General features: G+C 40.8%; 1 protein-coding gene across 2 annotated transcripts in view; it reads right to left on the minus strand.

Moving 5' to 3' along the window:
• Positions 1–20,322, minus strand: part of tmem132e (transmembrane protein 132E) — a 442,995-nt gene that overhangs the window by 134,790 nt on the left and 287,883 nt on the right. Inside the window, exons 1-2 of one of the 2 annotated variants that reach the window (XM_085289807.1) lie at positions 1,922–2,467; positions 298–1,255 (exon numbers count right to left, since the gene is read on the minus strand). In XM_085289807.1, coding sequence (XP_085145933.1) covers positions 298–1,255; positions 1,922–2,000 — 1,037 coding nt within the window. In that variant the 5' untranslated portion in view covers positions 2,001–2,467. Of the gene's footprint in view, positions 1–297; positions 1,256–1,921; positions 2,468–20,322 lie in introns of those variants that run through there. The other variant, XM_085289808.1, reaches the window with a different exon arrangement.

Consider the following 20,322-nt stretch of genomic DNA (forward strand, 5'->3'; position numbering starts at 1 on the left):
ATGCTGCCCTAAACCTAAACCTTGGACAAATTGCATATGATTCGGTGCGAGTGTTATTATAAAGAGACATATAATACGTCAATTTATGACAGGGAGGAAATTGTTAGCTGAGATATACCGGGAAGCAAGAAAATAAACTATTCATCAATAAATCTTATATGCATGACTGCATGGAGGCTGATTGAGCCTCTGCTGTGAATATAGATGTGTCAACATCACAATAAATGTGACATTCGGCATGGAAACAAGGAGTCTGAAAGCATCGGAGCACCTGAACAGATTTTAAAGGACACTTACTTGAGGGTGAACTGCTCAATAGTAGAGTTGGGCATCAGGTACAGGAAGATTTTGAGAATCTCTCCAGGCTTCAGGGGCTTCTCCGGCAGCCTGAGGAACATGTTCTTGTCTAGCTGCTTGTCCACCAGCAGCTGCTCTTCACTGGCCTGGTACAGGCTGATGCTTCCGATGCGCAGCAGGGGGTGCTGTGACAGAGGTTCTCCCCTGGAAGAACCACCACCGTGACCTGAACCCTTACTGCACTCCCCTTCCAGGTTAGGCTCGTGTAGTGTGTAGTATAGCTCAGCCTGGAGGGTCTCACTTAACCCATCCAAAAGCCCGTCACTCGAGCCTTTCCTTCGGCCCAGAGGGGCTACATTGGTGTTAAACCACGACGGAGGAAGCTCCAGTTGGGCCAAGCACTGCGCCAGGTTACCTTTCATGCGGCAGGAGGTTTTAATTTCACGGACATCCCGGAAGGCATGCAAACGGACGCAGGGTAGCTTGTCCTGAGCCTTGAAGTCGTCCCAGTCACGACCGGCGATATAGAAAAACACCTGGACTGTGGGGTTGTTGGAGAAGACCCGCGGCTGGACAATGAAGGCCCGAACCTTCCAGTTGACTGTCAGTTGGCCGGGAATATCCAGAGGACTAGCTGGCTGAAGCAACTCCTTGGACAGGGCCTGGTCCTGGGCAAAAGGCCCGAAGCTTATGTTGATGGCGGGGAGGTCTTTTGTCTGGAAAACCACAAAACTCTCAGAGCGCTGCAATGGGTTTCCACTGCTGGGACTACTGCCGCTCTTGGTGCTGCCGCCAAATGTTTGTCCTGTGATCTGAGCCTCCCTCAAAAAGAAGGCCAGTTGTGCATTGGACATTTTGAAGTTGGCAGGAAGGTACACACTGGGTGGTGAAGGACTGGCTGTCATTGCTGACGAACTCAGGGCATCAGAGCTGGTTGGAGAGATTTTACCTGCAAGAGCTGCAAGAAAGAAAGGAGAAAGGAAAGATTTAACTTTTAAATGCAGCTTCCATTTTTATAATAATAATAATAATAATGCACATTATTTATAAAACACCTTCGAAATCACAGTGTACAAAGTGCTTTCACAAGCAAGCAAAAAGGAGAATATTTAAAAGTTACTTTCAAACAAAGTGAAACAGGTAAAACTCATGAACTATAAGTGAAAGAAAACACCAGAAAAAGGGAAGATATGGTGAGTGTGTGTGTGTGTGTGTGTGTGTGTGTGTGTGTGTGTGTGTGTGTGTGTGTGTCAATGAATATATGGTATAATTAGGAAGAGACACAAATGTGGTCTACTGAGTCAGCTGAGGGGGCAAAAGGGGAGGAGGTCAAAACACACTAATCAGATGATAACTGGTTGCTGTCAAGCATCCGGAGCAAAGGTTATACACTGAAACATGTCGACATTAAGAAGCTGCACCCCGTGTGATCTTTGTCTCGGGCAAAACATGTTGCACCAGTGTTTGGATTCAATTAATCTGAAGCGACACCTGTGAACAAGCCAAACTCAAAACTCTTCAAGTCCCTGGAAATGAGCGAATACCTGACAAAACACCCAAGACGCCACCGCAAAATTAATCTAGGTCGAAATCACAAATAACAAAGAGAGTAAATGGGACATACTTATCAAAATCACCCAGAGCTGAGCACAGAAACATAGCTGCCTGTTACCATGGTCCAAATCAGAGATTAAAAGTCCCATATTCCAAATGGTTATATCATTGAGATTTCATCCTTTAAATGTGGGGAAAAAAGGCAGAATCAAGAGGATATTTTGGGAACTCCCCAACAGAAAAGTCTCTTCAAACAATTGTGTTGCTTGGAAGTAGTCCACAGAAGTTTCTCTTCTTTTTTGGTAGCTCCTTAGAAAGTCTTTTTCATGTGTGTTGCAAAAGAAGCCTGAATTCAAGAATAAAAAAATAAAATAAAAATAAAAACAGCAATCTGCTCCTGCAGTTCTTCACTTGGTCATGTTCTGGCTACAAAGGTTCCACCGAGCTTCTTGAACTTGTGCTTGTCTAATTCCCTGTGGCTTAGGTCTTGGTTTAAGAGTGGTTCAGCCCCACACAGCAGCTCTTAGCTCTTTCAATCTCAGACTGTGCATGGCTCCGGGACACACTCTGATAGATAGGCAGAGCCTCCTCCCGGTTGGTGGGCTGTACGGAACAAAGCCTCTGACGCCGCCCCATCTCGCCACACCTAGTCTCTAGTCTATAATCACCATTTTAGCTCCGGGTCATAGCTAAGACACACAGCCCCTCAGAGGACTCGACTTACACCACACACACACACAGAGGTGAAAGAAAAAACTCTTCAGCTCGATTCATGCTCTCTCTCTGGACTTGTTCAGGCAGACTCTTATGTGAGTGCATGCAAGTGTGTCTATAAGGACTGTGTGTGTGTGTGTGTGCGTGCGTCCGTGCGTGTGTGTGTGTGTGTGGTGGGGGATGGATGTATTGCTTGAATGCCTCTAGGCAGAGAGAGAGTGAGAGAGTAAGAAGGAGAACGGGAAAGGGAGGGATTGGGTAAAGGTTATTGATGAATTAGCCTAGCTCTGCTTCCCTTCTCCTCCTCCTTCTCCTCCCCCTCTTCCTCCCCCTCTTTTCGTCTGCTTTAGCCCCATGAGAAATCCATGAAAATGAAGGGGTACCGGCAAGAGGGGGAGGGGTATCTGGGCTGGCTCGCTGCTTCACTCACATGTGCCTGGAATTCCCATAATAAAAGAGAGAAGGATCCACGGATGTGTGTGTGTGTGTGTGTGGGCTCCATAAACTGAATGGCAAACAGTGGGGCAACAAAAGATGAAGCCACAGCCGGAGAAACATCCCGTACTTACAAATGAGCATAGAGAGGGCTGGAGGAAGTATAATGATGAGAGAAGCTACTTAGGGACTAAATCTAGTCTCTACCTCACAGGAATGCGTGTCTCACTTTTTGAGCCGCTCTTCTCTTGATCAACATTTAAAGAGACAAATGCGCACAGCAATCCGCAGACTTTCTTAAGGGCTTCTCTGCTAGAGTCCCATCTGTCCGTTGTCCTGGGTCCAAACACAGAGATCTGCCAACATTTTTGTATATTTCCAGGTCACCTTATAAACTAAAATTGTCAGCTTCTACTACTGATCCTGGCCTCAGCAAAGGAATATAAAATGCGCCTCACGTATGGGGAGCCACACCTAGTCTGCCTGCCAACCTTAATATCAAAGTGTATGTTTTTACCTCTCCACCGTTTAAAGCTCTATATGATTTTATTGCTGTATTTAAAAAGTAAGTAGATATTGGAACAGCATTACCCACCAGTTTGCTCCATCTATCCCACTATGTCTTGAGGCAGCATGAGCCTAGAGCTCCGAGAATCCGTGAATCCCCAGACCTGCTGGGACTTTTAATACATAACGTTCTCCACTGGATCTTAAACTACTGCTGAAGTGGCCTTGAGCAAGGCACTTAAAGAAATATGTCTCCATGTGCTCCACAAGCACCCGCTGCTGGCTAAACAGCCCAAAACAAACTGGTTTCCAGCTTGCTTTTCATTTTAATGTTTAGCTTTTAAAGTCGGTCGCTTCCGACTTGGTGCTGCTGACTGCTTCTCTCTCCAGCATCTGTTTGTTTAAATGGGGAGAGGCTGCAGGGCCTCTCCCCATTTAAATCCCCATTTACGGTAAAACTGTGACTCCAACAGCTTGCTCACATTGTGAGTGTGAGTAAGCCAATAACAACAGGGTTTGCATCCTCACAGATCGACCTGTTGGTTCAAGTCAGAAAGAGTAGGGATATTGAATCTTGTGTTTTGGCTGTTAGATGCAAGTCTTTAGTTCAGAGGTGTTTCTGATATTACCTCTAACATTTTAAAATGAGCAAAAATTGATGGTTTTATCAAATTTGGGGGATTTCCCCAACCAATTTTCTTTCAAAATTTTAATAACAACTTTCTTTGGACCACCATCTCTGTTCAGGGAAAGTCCCATTTTCACTTCATCTGCTGGGAAAAGCATTTCAAACCTGCTTTAAAACTGCGTTTTATAGAGTAATGCACCCACATACCATCAGAGATGCAGAGCCGAACGGTCCCTCTCCTCCCCCCATGTTTTCCAAAAAGAAACGCGAGTTTTGACTGAGTGGATCATGGTCACAGGTCTTATGTTTTTGCATGCAGAGCTTTAACCTGCATTTGTGGATGGCACAATGATCTGTGATTTCTGGAAGTGTTCCTGAGCCCATGCACTGGTTTCCATCACAGACATGCATCATGCCTGTTTTTAATGCAGTGCTGCCTGCAGGGCCTGAAGATCACGGGCACCTTATATTGATTTTTGGGCTTGTCCCTTGCGCACAGAGATTTCTACAGATTCCCTCAATCTTCTGATGATATTGCGTACTGTACATGATGAGATATTAAAAACTTTGAGGAACAATACTCTGTAACTCTTTCATATTTGTAGTTTGCAGATTGGTGAAGATCTGCACATTGACAAACTCTGCCTTTGTTAGATGCTTTTGTTTTTAAACCCAATCATGTTACTGGCCTGTTTTTGCATGTAATTAATATAATTATAAGCAAAATGTTCCTGCAGCTGTTTCTTTTTAGCACCGCTTTCTTTTCCAGTTTTTCCATCTTACCTTCTTTGAGATGTGCTGCTGACATTAAATTAAAAATTATTTTTCTCTTAAAATTGTAACATTTTTTAACTGTTGTATGGTATGGTTTTCCAAAGGCACAATGGTTTGTAGCCTCTGGCAAGCACCGTGAACCCTCCCTGACATGTTGATCATATTAGACCTGAAGGTCACCTGAATACTCCCCAGAAGCCTTATAATCTCCTTTAAATGCAATGAAACTGCACAATTGCAACACAAGGACCAAATGCCATTAAGCAAAACAAATCCTTGGCCCTTGCTCTCAACTCTGAAACCTTATGGTTTCAGTTAAGAAGGTGATTACAGCCTATGATGCATCAGGGTGTGCTTGTCTCATTTCAGCCTAACAACATCACAGGGCAGGTGGGTTTTTGAAGGGAAGCACGGACACAGATGGGCTTCCGATGTGAAACCCTATCGCTTTCCTCTATCACTTGATGTCCTATCAGACCCCGGGCCAAATTGAATTGAATTCTCTTCCTGTTGTTCTCCCATTAAGTGAAACATCTGTTCAATGTGTGTGTGAGTATCTGGGGAATGAGTGGGTTTAAGTAAAGGGTAATTTTTTTTTGTTTTTATCTGTCAGAATATTTTGTCTTATGTCAATTAATAAAAAACAGCAGGCCATTTCAGGGCAGGGCGAGACGGACTGTTTTACTTTGTCATATCACTAACAATTTGCGCCGACACATGATTGAGGGGAAAAATAGGCAATGATTCTAGTGACAATACTGCTGATTCATCCTGCTGGATGGGTTGATCAAAAATAAACTTTTTGGTGTTTAAGATTAACTTTGAAAAATCCCCAAATGTTTTGTATTTCCCCCAGAAGCTAACGCAGGAAAGCAATTTTGTCACTAATCTCACAAGACGAAAGAGCTTTAGCCTTTTAGCTACTAAAGCTAAATTCACTGGGTTGAACAGAGCCTTAGGCATAGCTCGTGGTGGTGAAAAAATCTGTGAGGCAAAATATCTTGAATACAAAAAAAAGCAGTGCATACTGTATATTCCTCAGCGTATGTTGTTATTGCACAAACAAAACCTTTTCAGCCTAATCCACTCAAACACAACTGCCTCCTCCACTTCAGCCAGGTGTGCTGCATACTGTAGGTATGCAGAATATGAAAGTGTGTTTCGTGCCAGTGTTTCATTTCCTGAAGAGCTGACTAAAGCAAGAAAAAAAGCCCCATTCTGTAGATAAATAAAACACTTAACTGTGTTTCCCGCTGCCCATACAAAAGCTGTCAAACATAAAAGCAGTCAGCCACGTCAAGGGGAAATACACAGAGACGACGTTATGAGGAGGGCAGACATTTGATCTTGAGAGAGAGAAGTGCATAAATGTCTCTTCAAGTAAAAGGTCGGGAGAAATTGTTGAGAAGGATTAGAGAGAGATGGAGCATCCTTACAGCATTACTAATGTTCCAGCTCGAAGGGTTTCCCTATCGATCTTCATTTTAACCCTCGTTCCCTCCCTTCTTTTACTCAGCTGTGAGCCTTACTGTACTGCTGTTATTTGGATTGGTGAAATAATACCTTTCAACTCACTCAGCTGTAAGACTTGAGCAATGCTCCACAGTCTGCATCACATTTCAGTTTGCAGTTGCTCTTAAAAACTCAATTTCTGCTAAAATTTCCACGCAAACGTCCCGTAATGTAAAATGGTTCGCGTTACCATTCATTGAGCAATGAATGCAACCTAAGGTGCAGATGAAAAGATGTGCTAGCCGGGGGATTGAAGGCTGTATTAGCACTTGAAACACTCGTGGTGTTAGTCCTATTTTTGCCCCTCTCTGAGGAATGTCTATTTCCATCTCAGTCAGATTCAGATAACCTTTACCAAAGGATTGCAGCCAGATTATATCGAACACACTCGAAGTGTGTGTGGCTTCATATTTCACCAGATTTCATCTATATGCATACGGAAATCACATTCATGCTTCAATCTCGCTGGGGAAGGTTTGCTCTGTCTGAGCGTTTGCATGAAGTCAGATCACTCTGGTGATTTAGAGTAAAGCCGAGTAAATCAGTCATTCCACGGGCTGTTTGTCATATATTTCACTGTGTTACATGTTCCCCGAGGCGTGCACACATGCCTACCATATTTCCATCAGATTAAAACTACTCTAAGATGCGAATGGCCGTGTCAGTAATCACATCATGTGCCGCCGACACTGAAATGAAACAGAAGCATGGTTATGAAGGTCAGTTATGGCCCACGCTGCAGCGCGCATGCTATTTGGCTCCACGGGGGTTAAAACATCAAATGTCCACCAGTAGCACAGTAAAAAATGAAAATGTACCGTAGAGGAGCCGTTTGGTCGAACGGTTTTATTTGAGCTTTTTCTCATTTATCACAGTTATGGGTGAGGACGTTGTGCGTTATGGGCAGAGATTTGAAAAGATAAATAGGCTACAATGCTGCCAACTCCACAGAAAACACAAACAACAATCCCAACAAAAATCTATCGACTGCCAGGAAATGGATTGAAATCTACATCTCTTCGAAATCAATCTTCAAACAGCCAGGAAGTAGCTTTCAAAACGCTCTTTTATCCATTTCAAACCTTCAGACCTTTCGCTACTGCAGATGTCACGATGAATGCAGTGAATAATATTAAGAGTAATAATAGAAGTACATTTACAGGTACTTTAATTACTGCTCTTGGCAAACAGGTTTTTAATTTCAATATGATGCCCTTATACCCTTTTTTTAAAGTCAACCTCCTCATGCTGGTCCTCTATGTTCTGCATTCAGATTAAATGCCAGGCTGCTGACATCACACTACATGTGGACTTGCTCTCACGCTTGATTGGCTAACCCAGAGGAATGTTCTCTTCTTAGTCTATACTAGTTCTCCTTGAGACCAAACACCAGCAAGTTCTTTTAACATCACAAACTTTCATTATGCTTCTTACAGTCACCTCCCAAGGTGCAGCCTTCTCTCTGATCTTTATTTGTCTCAGATAATCATCTTTTAAGACAGCAGTAAGATCCAATCAAAATTTGACTGGCTTATAAATGAGCCTGCTCAACATCAGGGATTTGTCTTACTGATCAAATTCAAGTCTCAGCTCTGTCAACTCTGCGTATTTTACCTTCTGCTTTTCCAGTGTGTCTACAGATATACTCAAACCAGGATGGAACAATTTGTCTTCGACTAATTTATTCCTTTGCTCCCCGGTTTCTCCCGAGGTGGGTAAATCATCTGCTTCTGAATGTGAATACGATCGGAGAGATTGCGATCAACTTCAGATGGTAGAGGACAAGCTACAGTACACAGCCTGCCACGTCAACAACCCGTGCGGGCTTTTAGGTTGAGTCCAGCATCAAAGCTGCATACAAGAAGAGCTGCATTTCCTAAAAAAGCTGAAATCACCAGTTGTGGCAAGCACAGTCTGCCTGTCTGCACTCTGCTGGGGGTGCAGCATCAGAGGTGGTGACACCAACAGACTGAAAACACCGATCGGCAAGGCCGGCTCTGTGACTGCCTGTTAAAATTTGAAGCTGTGGTGCAGAGGAGGTGGCTGAACAAACTGTTATCCAACACAGATCATCCTGAGCACCCTCTGCATCACTTCCTGGACTGGCAACTTAGCACTTTCTCTAACAGACAGATGCAGGATACCGGAAATCTTTCAGACCTTATGCAATAACTCTTTATAAAGCAACACATCTGTCTGTCTATCAGAGTAACATCTGTTAACAGTTTATAACAACTCTGCAAACTCGCAACATTTAACACACACAACACTTTATCACACTGGAGTGTTTACTGCACCTCACACTATTATACCAAGCCACTTTACTCTGACGTTATCGGCTTTGCACATCAACTGATGAAAAGTCTAATTAGCAGTTTTGAGTTTTTAACTTTGGCTGTGGGATCTAGTTTTATCACTAGTTCAATCCTTTCCTTTAGATAAGTAATAAAGCACAAGCTTCAATGTGATGAAACTAAAGGGACAGTAAAGATGGAATATTTGATCTGTTAGTGTCTCAGTAATCTTGTCTGATAAGAGCAGTGTGTTTCCAAATGAAATGCAAAGTGCAGATTTAATGAGGCCTAATTTGCAGATTAAAAACGAAGAACATGTAACTACTGTGACACCATCAGTTGAAAATAGAGCATTTCATCATGGATCTTTTATACGCACCCATAAAATTATCCATAATTTATATTACGAGTCACCCTCACGGTCCAGGAGGCTGTTTGGATAAAGTAACAACTAAGCTGAGATACGATGTGGTGCTGCTAAGAATCATTTAGTCGTGTCGCTCTCCCTGCTGAGCAGAGCAGATACAACTGTTTGACATCAAATATTTACTAACCAGTTAGTCAAATGCTGAGGTTTAATTGCAGAGTAACAGATGATACATTTTGTCTTAAAAAAATAAAATACCATAACCCACATGGTTTTGTTACTTGCTGCTTGTTTTGATGACGAGTACTAGCGTATGTTGTGCCAGAGTAAAAGCAATATCTATCAGTGATGATGTGAGGCTTTGCAGAATTTTAGTGCACATAATATTCCATGTGCAAACTAACAAAGAAAAGAAGTCTTTTAAAGACACAAATACGTTAATGTGTTAAGCAAAGGCATGTTAACAGAATGTAGCTCATGTTAAAGTGGATGTGGATGATGCAGAAAGCTATGGGTACGTTCCCTCAGCTAACTCCAAGAACTTACTAGAATAAAGTTAGCAAGAAATAAAAAGTACACTTCATTTGGTCATTCTTTAAAAAAACAAACAAAAAAAGTAAGAAATTAAATTTAGAAAAAAAGGTTAAAGAATAAAGAATGAATTCAATGTGCAGAATCCAAATTACTGACTGAAACGGTGTAGGCTAAAGCTTACGTTTATTACACTGACACTTTATATATATTTAGGCATTGGCATTTATATATTCCAAATGCCAACCAAGCTACGGTAACACTTTGCTGAAGACGTTTCACTGAAACAAACGAGAGACATTATTGAAAATAATCATTAAACTAGGACAAAAGCAAATGCTTCAAAAACAATGGTAATCATTCCCTCTTTTGATATTTGTTTAACACCTGATTTCTGAACATTTTAAAATGCACACAGTCAATGACACAATGTTAAGTCCTCATCACAGTCACGCCACAACTTAACCCCCCGACACACACATTTTGTTTTTGTACATTTTTGTTCCTTCACACAAACCTCTGAGTTCAACGTTTGTCTCTAATTTCAAACAACCTCTGAACCCCTTATAATTGTACCATATAAACTGGATTAATGTTTGCTTTGTATGCGTTTCCCATTATCTCCATGTATGGAAGCTCACGTATATCATGTACGGCGTGTATGGAACTATAAGGGGACAATTTAGTAACTAGTAACCCTATTTAGTAACTTTTAATTTAAAATGTCTTCAATTTTATATAATATTGCAGTGGTTTATATGAGAACTTCAAACATGATTTACAGTCAATTATCACTCTCTCAGTGTAATCCATGATCATTTTGATTTTATTTTTTATTTGCAAGTTACTGAATATTATGAATTGCAATATCAATAACATGAGCTATTGCAGCGACCTGCACTGTTGGATTACAGTAGAATGTAAATAACTCAGAGATGTATGAATGCTTGCAACATTAGTGGCTTGTTAACACAAAGCTAGCATAAGCTCTCCAACAGAATCCATGACACAGGGAGCTCTGAGAAAGTTAAATCTAATGCTTTTAGCTAGCCACGGGCATTTTGTTATCCTTTCACACCCTCCTCTGTAGCACCTTAAAAACACACTGTGTAGCTACATTTTGGTCCACCTGACTCGACGTGCTCTAAAGTCCATTTCTGTTGTTCTGGACTGCAGCTGATTTATGTTCATTTCAGTGCTGTATGACAATCTGTTAGGACACATTTGTTACAATATCCATGACATTGACTATAATTCAGTGCCGTATTAGGGTTCCCCCGATACCTGTTAATTGTTGGGGGGCTTTCAGTCAAAGGATAATTGAAAAATTCAAACCAATGTAACATGATACAGCTCAACATACAGTAGCTCACATGGTAATGACTTTGCAACTAAATTCAATACAGTGACTAATCTGTTCAGGGACCTGGCTGACTGTGGATGGAAAACCAGTAATGAGATAATGGATGAGAGGTTAGACACTTCTTTTTTTCCAATTCATTATTATTTTGGAAGGAGGGGTCATGATTTTTGGGGGGGGTTTCCATTGAAATTTTTTTTAAACCATAGTTTGAAGCAGTTTTTCACGCTGAGCAGTTAGAATGCCAAACCACGGTGTGACAGCTTGTCGTGACACTCACAACGGCACCGCAATAAAAGTTCACAAGAGTTTGGTACTCATGCCAGAAATCTCGAAATGCCTCAAAGATGATCTCTGCTGTGCCTTCTTGAAGAATTTGAGAGTTTTAAACAAAGAAATCTAACACTGTCCACAATTTTCAACAGAAGATGCACTGATGGAATAAGGAATTTCTGTTGTTAAGGTCCTCTCATCACAGCAAAAAACCCCACCGTGAGTATTATTTTATTCCTATTCCTCACGGTCTGGTTTCTGTCTATCAGGAAGTCAGATTCCTAGTTAAAAAGACCTCTGAGTTTCAGCATTTCATTTCATTTCATTTCATTTCAGTTTGGATGGTGCAATGACAGGTAACAAAGAAGCATGCAAAGCAAGAGAGATATTATTATCTGCACATCAACTGGCCAGCAAGCTTCCATCGTGAAACGGACGCAAGTTACAGCTATAAGAAACAAATACAGGGCTAGGCAACCAAAATAGAGTGAATAATACACAAAAATCTGAAACTCTATTCAGTTTATCACAGTTTTTGTGTAACCAAGTAAAAATTCAGTCATGCAAGAACTTCAGAAATGCACAGATTCCAAACATTATATAGCTTGAGTTCTTGTTTGATCTCTTCTTGCTTTGCTTTCTTGTCTGCTTCATGTTTCTCCTCAGTACTGGTGGTGGTCTCTGTTCTAGGCGTGCTTATCTTGACACTCACACTGTTTTCTGAATACATTAGGGAAGCCAAACAGTGTAAAAAGGAAGCTTTTAAATTCAAATTCAGCCGGCGTGGGACTCGGCAGCAACCTCGGCAAGTATGGCGAAGCGCAACATCTGTGTGAAAAGTTGAGAGGAAAACAGAGGCTGAGGGCAAAGCGGTGCCCTCCAACCAGATTCACGCACTAGAGCTGACCCATGAAGCTGCAGATGTTTATTATGTGCGGAAAGTGTGAACCTTGTTTCACTGCAGCTTCCAACATGGCCCCAGCCTTCTGTTTCCCCGCCGCCAAATGGGGCCTCGTAGGCACAACCACTGCATGCATTAGTAGTGTATTGATGAAAGGATGCAAATGCCTCATGGCATGTGCCTCAATACGATCCAAGGGTGACGCAATCTATATGGCTCTAGACAACAGGGTTTCCCATGGGGGATACTCTGTGTGAGGTAAGCTGAGACTCATAATATTATACAGCAGCTGTTACAAATGGATTTCCTCCACAAAAGGAATTGTACAAATGGATTTACTCTGTTATTTGATGCATTCCATTCAACATTTTCCTGCTAGTTTTATCTCAAATCAGTTACTGTGAAGATACAGATCACAATGTGCTTTTGTTGCTATGATAGTCTGCATTCCTCTATATCCCATATATCAACACATCTAGAGGTTTAGCATCTATGCAAGTTAACTATTTATAGTTCAATTAATGTATATTTTTTTCAATGTTTTTACTATTTTGTTGCTTTTTACTCTCCTGCAGAATCCTGTCCTGCAGATGCAACAGCCTAATTTCCCCATGGTGGTCAATAAACCTCCATCTTTTTTTCTCTTTATGGAGTATTATAGACATTTTAATCTAAAACGATGACATATTTTTAAATGAGCAGGCCCAGCTTCTGAAATAAGCTACATATCTATGAACATAAAAGAATGGGAAAAGGTCCTAAATGATTTGAATGAAAGAAAATATATCAAGTTGCAGCCATAAAAAAGAGAGCGTGACCTGCATTTTACTGAGTATACCTCCATCTTATGGCATCACTTTGACCGATATGTCAATGGCTAAGCCCCGAGGAGTGACACTACTACGCTGAGGCATGCAATTCGCCGAGACAAGACTCCCCTCATATTATTTGGCATATCAATCCCAGAGCAAAGTTCGCTTTCTGTTGACGGATGCTTCTTCAAAAAGTCTCAGCTCTGTATCTCCGATTTCATCCTACTCCCTGGCAAAGCCTTTCAGACTTTCAGTGTAATCACAGTGAGTCTAATTAATGTTACATTATGCTGATTTGGAGGCTATACATTGGCGGTCTTTCAATGTATTTTACCAGATTCAGCAGCACAGCTCTAATTGCAGCCCTTTGGGGATAATAAAGCTTGGCTGCACATTTTAACAGGATCCACCACTAGAAGAAAGATACTTTTAACTACCATATTTGTTTTCACCCTTCTGGTGTTAGCCACTTATATGTCATGGAAAGACTAAATGCAAGCAACATTTATTTTAAAGAAGAAATTAAAAAAAAGAAAAAAAGACTGGCCATGAAAAGCACACTCGGCGTTTCTGCTGTCGCCATCTTGGTAGGAAGGAAGGAAGGGTGGGTCTGACTGTTAAACTGCATGCTCATTGGCTGAAAGTCTTTGCGACCACAGCTATCATCATCATCTGATGGCCTTCAGATAGAATGCAGGCTTAAGGCACTTCAAATTGGCTTAGTTTCTCCCATGTTTTATGCTATCTATCTATCTAGTCACATGCAAACAAAGGTTTACACTCGACTCTGTGTGGTCTTGTTAAAAATTAAGTACACCCCATGATTCAGTTGCTTAAACAACACCTTGAGCAGCAATAACATGAAGTGATTGTTTTCAAGAAGTATAAGTTCACTATATGACTGTGGAGGAATTATCCCACTCTTCTTTGCTGGTTGCTTTGCAGGCATTCCATTATGCACAGCTCTTGCAAGGTCCCACCGCAGCATTTCAGTCAGGTTGGGGGTTGCAGCTTGACTGGGCCACTGCACCATCTTCTTTTTTTTCAGCCATTCTGTTGTAGATATTCTGCTGTGCTTGTGATCATTGTTCTGTTGCATGACCCAGTTTCAGCCAAGCGTTAGCACACGGAGAGAGCTCTTCAATTTTGACTAAGTGACTGCAAAACAAGCACAAATAATCACCCCTCCATCACTGTGCTTCACAGTTGGTATGAGCCGTTTCACAGGTTCTGCTTGCTCTTCTCTAAATGTGGCCAAACATCTAGGCTTTGGTCTCTCTGGTGGAAGACCAAAGGAAATGATTCCAGAAGTCTTGTGGATTCTTTAGATGCAGCTTTGCAAACCTAAGTTGTGCTGTCATGTTCTTAGAGAGCACAGAGCTCTGTCTGGAAACTCTTCCAGACCACCCACACTTGTTTAGTGTTTTTCTAAGTGTATTCTGATGAACCTTAACATGCTAAATGAGGCCCGTAGAGTTTGAGGCACTTGGGTTTTTTGCAGTTTTTCTGAGCATTTCATGGTCTGAATTCACTGGGTTCTCCTGGAAAGATTGTGGCATTGTGTCAACACACACCTGAATACTCCAGAACAGAAAACGGTAAAAAAAAACAAAAAACCCTCTGCTTTCATAGAGGTGCTGACACTTTGAAAGCATTTCAGTAGCAGTATTACTGTAGACCAGGGGTGGGTATCTCCAGGCCTCGAGGGCCGGTGTCCTGCAGGTTTTAGCTGTGTCCTTGATCCAACACAGCTGATTTAAATGGCTAAATTACCTCCTCAGCATGTCCTGAAGTTCTCCAGAGACCTGAGAATGAACTAATTATGCGATTCAGGTGTGTTGACCCAGGGTGAGATCTAAAACTAACACAACACAGTGGTTAGAAAACTTTAAGGATTAATACAGACGGTTTTAACAGGAGTCGTTGGCTTTGTTCTAACAAAACATACAATATAAATCGGTCATTATCCTTAATTTATTTCAGATAATAATCTAATAAAACTACTGTTCTGAAACCTGAGAAGAATGCAGACCAGAACAACCAGAAACCTAAAGAATAGTTAATCATCATGAAAATACACGTCTTATCTTGGTTGTCAGTTTTATCTGTTATACTTCCATCTCAGTTGGCATTCACAAAGTGACAGCTGAGACGCAACGTCTGATGGGACTAAAAAAAATCATACGCTGTCAGATAAACTGGAAACAAGTCAACAGTTTAGCCAGAATATATCAACCGCAGTCTGAGCCGCGTGTTAGCATTCGTCAGCACAAATATGGCAAAGATATAAGATCAAAGAATTGCTCTGAAAGTGTGATGGATGTTTTTGCAGATTAAGTAATATTTTTAAAGTTTGTCTTTTTGTTTGTTTTTCAATACGTTCAATAAACCTAATACCTTATGCCTAACCTGAGGTTTTCTTTATGTTTGACTACTTGTGTTTCTTTCCCATCTGTCGGTGTCATTTTATGTAACCATATTTGCTCGATTTTAAGACTTGGAATGCAAACTTTAATAACCCTGAAGTATCTTTGATTATTATTTAAGGGTCACCGCTAAAGCTGTGAGACGTACATTTAAACGTCTCATAGCAAATATATGAAAAAAGCACCTCGCTTATAATTGGAACATTCGCCTGCTCCTTGCACTGCCGGTGATCTGATGGAATTATTTTTCAGGTAGTTAAACTAATTTTCTGTGAAGGACAGCTCAGTGGCTTGCTCCTCTGCCACACACAGCTACACCCCTACAAAGAGGTCCCTCTCCAATCACAAAAGAGCGCTTAATTATCAGGGGGGAAAAATAAGTGCTGACCACGTTGGCGAGATGACCTTTGCTTTTGGAAAGATCCACTGACAGATGCGTTTCATTCCCTTCACTTTGTTCTTGTTTCTTGGATGATTAAGAGCAGCTTTGAATTTGAATAATTTAGCGCTCATGGATATCAAATGAAAAGTAAAAAATAAATAAATTAGGAAAACGATAACCTTGTCAAACGTTGACCAGACATGCCTGCTGGATTCTGGAGGATCCATTTGGTAAATTGATTTCAGACCTAATTTGTTTGACATTCGTGCCTTTGTGGATTAATTAGGTTGCAATGATGAGGTCACACAACTGTTGCATTCAATTTTTAGTAAAAGTGAACTTTAATTTATGGGCGATCAGCTAAACCTTCCAAAGCTTTGTCTGATTATCTCGTCATCCTTTTTTTTCCTCCAATGACAAAATGAAAATGAGACCTCGTTTTGGCTCCTCGGGAAAAGCTGCGATGAGGAAATGAGACTGGTTTGCAGACATGCATGTTATTTGCCAACGGGCTGTAAGGCAACATCGGGGTGGCTATTTCCTCCCCTGCTTTTGATTTCCCTGCCTCTGATCATTAAATTTCATTGCCGGTGGGGATACTCTTCATCCCTTCGCTGGTATGCATTTCATTTAGTCATGGTATTAACATTTGTGAAACCTTTGTTTGTTCAAGAAAGCTATTAGCGAGCCGGAATAGTTTAAACCACATCCTGCTTTACACCTGAGAGGCAGCAAGTGTGACTGCAATCATTTTGGCTTCTTGCTTGAGGCCCCTCCAAAGTGCTTGCTTTGAAAGGAAGATGGAGAGGGAGAGTCCTTGGGATCTTCCATCTGGGTTTTACCTCTAACTCTTACCTGAAGGTATGTATTGCTCGTGCTTCCACTGGTTTTGAAAGCCGTATTTCATTTCCTTGTTGGCAAAATATTTTTGTTTGGAAGCCCTTGCGGCTTCTCTTCCCACTCTTTTAAGCTCTGCTCACACAGATGCACTCTGCATTTTAGCTCAAGGCCATTTCAGGTTCATTGTGAGAGAAACATTCAAATGACCTCTTTAACAGGGGAACTTAGGTTATAGAAATAGTAACTGTCGAATACACCGATTTAAAATCTTTTTTTTTCTTGCTTCACTTGAACTTTAGAGTCCATTTTTGTATTTTGTGCTGCATTTATGTAAATACTTGTTGTTGAATGGCAGCAAGAAGGAGACGAGTTGCCACGACTAGCAGACGAAACCTGCAAGTTTGTTAGTTATGCTTTTCAAATGAATGCAATTATCCTCAGTGTGTATAAACCATGTGACTGGGTGATTGGCCTAAGCAGAAATGCACAAACTGCCATTAGTGCCAGTGGGAGAGGCCTCCTTTCAGCTCGTCACACACGGACCTCTTGGCATTACATAAAGACACTGGACAAACAAACCAGTCTCATCCTAAACCAAGCAGTGATGGAGGTGAAAATCAAAGTGGGTAAGTTCAAACAAAGAGAAATAAAGTAAGTGGGACACAAACCTATAACTTAATCAGGTCCCAATCAGGCCAAAATAGCAAAGAGAAATTAAAAGTGCATGCCATGAAAGAGTTCGGGTCTTAGGAGGATATTTCCTTTATTTTTTGTAATTTACTGGTTAAAAATAAATTGTGCAATTTATTTATGTTTTTGAGCGGGGAATAAAAATCCCACTGATGATGTGGAGGTGTCAAAATCTCACAGAAACTCATTAATTATGATATACCAGGTATTAAGGGGTTAAATGACAGAGTCTACAACATGCCAGATGTGACTGCCACATTCTCTTATCCATTATCTGCTATCATACTTGGGAAAAGACAGACAGTAAACACGGAGACAGTGGAAATGAGCGGAGACGTGGGTACAGCTGACTTAATACCTAAAGGCCACAATTTTAAGATTAGTATAAGATGCAATCAAGATGACATATGGTCAGATAGCAATTCTCCTATTTTAGCAGACCTTTTTGATACAGCCGCAAATGTCCGTTTCCATTCATGCCCACATATTTGTTCAAAGGGTACAAAGACACCTCAGTAGAGTCTCTAGTGTAAAATATATTCGCATGACATCAAATATCCTTTATTTTCAGGTCAAGAGGCTCTAACTAAATCAACACTGCTATTTCCCCCTCACAGGATACACACATGACATCTTGGTTTCACAGCTCATTCACTGCTTGCAATGCATTTCAAATAAAACAACAACAGCAGCAGCAGCCTTTGGTCTATTGTTGCAGAGGTCTATTGTATGGCAGGCCTTCATAGTGTCATGGCCACCCCCAAAGCCTTCTGAATGGAGAGGCTCGGTGCTCGAGGGAAGGAGAAAAGGATATCTTTGTTTCAGATTTCCTTCATATCACTGTCACACAAGCACGCAGCTTTTACTTATGTTACTATGGTGATGGGTTACACAACTCTCTCCCAAATCACCATAACAACAAACTAGAAAAAGGGATGTTGAGAAGAAACACTTGCTGCACTTGGACAAGCAGTGGCCTAGGGTGCAAGAGCTTCATAGCGGCAAAGTAGTGCAGTCTCTTCTCTGTGGTGGTAGATTAAAGAATTTGTAACACAAATGTTTAGTCATTAAGAGAAGAGACTGGAGGCTAAGAAGACCAACACAAATCACATCTGCTACTTTGATAAAACACTGGCAAAGAGCAAGAAAGTAAAGCATCTTTGAAGAATTCTAAACAATTAAATAGCAATTGCAAGAACTGTAATGATGACACGCCTTAAGGACTATCTAAAACTAAATATTTGCAAGTTAAAATGTTGTAGCAACTCCACTTACTGAAAATACTATAATATGATGTAAGTACTATGAATACAATAGAGACTGCACCAGCAGTCGTCTATACACAGACGGTTCTGATACCAAGAGTCAGTATCTGAGTTAGATCAGTAACTGTTTGGCCATTATCATCCATTTGCACTGTGAGCAGCCATACAAGCTAGGGCTGTGCGATATGACCAAAATCTCATATCCCGATATAAAACATCTATCGTCCGATAACGATATAAATCACAAAAATGTAACATTTTCTTTAAATTCTGTGAATCTCGGGTAGCTGAAGTGTTTCCAGCTGGGCGTCGTGTATCTGGAGTCGAGTGTTTTACCGATGCATGAAACTACACATTTTTAGACATAGGTTGTAACAGCCGCCGTTTTCTTTGCGACGTGCTGCAGGGAAAAGCCTGTTCTAACATTTGAGTCTAAGGTTTATTTTTTAGCACCTGACGACTCTTTTTTGCTTCTCATCGGTAAACACTCTGCATACTCTTTTATTTTGAAAAGTCTCAAGAGGATCTTGAGCTTTATTGTGAAAGGTTTATGTGAAAAATAAACAAGCGGACACGTGATGGTTTTACCATCGTTGTTGCTAACAACAACGCATAAAAACAGGCGCTTGTCCGTCCGTAGTGTGGTTATATTAAATATAAGAGAAATAGAGAACTTTAAGAAATTAATATAGCCACTACAGTGACCATCAAAACGATGAAAACAGTTACTTTGCAACACCACGAAACAAACGATAGCGTAAAATGAAACGATAGATGTTTTTATATCGTCATCCGATATATATCGTTATAACGAACAGCCCTAATACAAGCCTCCACCATAATACTGGTTCTACCATGGCTGATGGTGAAGGGACAGATGATGATATATTCTTTCGATAATCTGTCCCCAGATCGTTTTTTCTTCAGAAACGGTGAAATTTTTCAGATATTCCCTGCATAATCAGATCCTCCTGCTCTTCAGTGTAACCAGCAGTTTTGATCGTGTTGTAAACTCTTTGCATTCAGTGTACATTCATGAAGACACCTCTTGATTTTACACTTTCACAGTGACAAGCCTACAAGCCTTGCTGCTCATTTCTGCTTTTGTTACTGACTGAAAGTCAAGCTTTGGCTGCTTTGATGGGTCAGCATACATTTAACTTTAATATCATTCTTGTTAGGAGTTCTTCACTTGGAAGCTGCGTGTTAGCATCATGAATTGTGCATAAAAAAAGGTCAGGGTGTTGTGTTTGCAAGTGCTCCGACAGCTTTAATGTTTGAAAGGATAGTTGTTTCTGGTCTGGAGATGGTTTGCACTTTATCTTCAGAATTACTTTTCAAAAAGATGCTTTTTCCCCCTTCATGTGAAATTAAGTCAGCTGATAGTTGTACAAGTTCTCAGGTAAAGAGTACATTTAATGATTGTTTTTTCCATCTGCCCATTGTAGAGAGAACTAAACACCTTATGCAGTGCCACAATGGTTAAAGGTAAAAGATTTGTTTCAATGGAATGATTGTGTATTCTTAAACATCACTTTCATAAAACCAAATCAAACCAAAATGATCTGCATGATTAGATAATAAAACAAGCTGTCACAAAAACCAACTTATGTTCAAGAGTATCTACAGAAAAACACTTCTGCTTCACTTCACAAGTTTGTTGAAACTAAAGTGTAACAGATTAATAAAACACTGACAAGTCGCAATTTAGTTGAACATAACAGTTGTGTTCACTTACAGGAGACCCAACATGCTTATTC

This window comes from Mchenga conophoros, linkage group LG10, assembly GCF_057382185.1.
Source record: "Mchenga conophoros isolate Kocher_MC1m ecotype Shallow Benthic linkage group LG10, M_conophoros_male_GT1.1, whole genome shotgun sequence".
NCBI lineage: Eukaryota > Metazoa > Chordata > Actinopteri > Cichliformes > Cichlidae > Mchenga > Mchenga conophoros.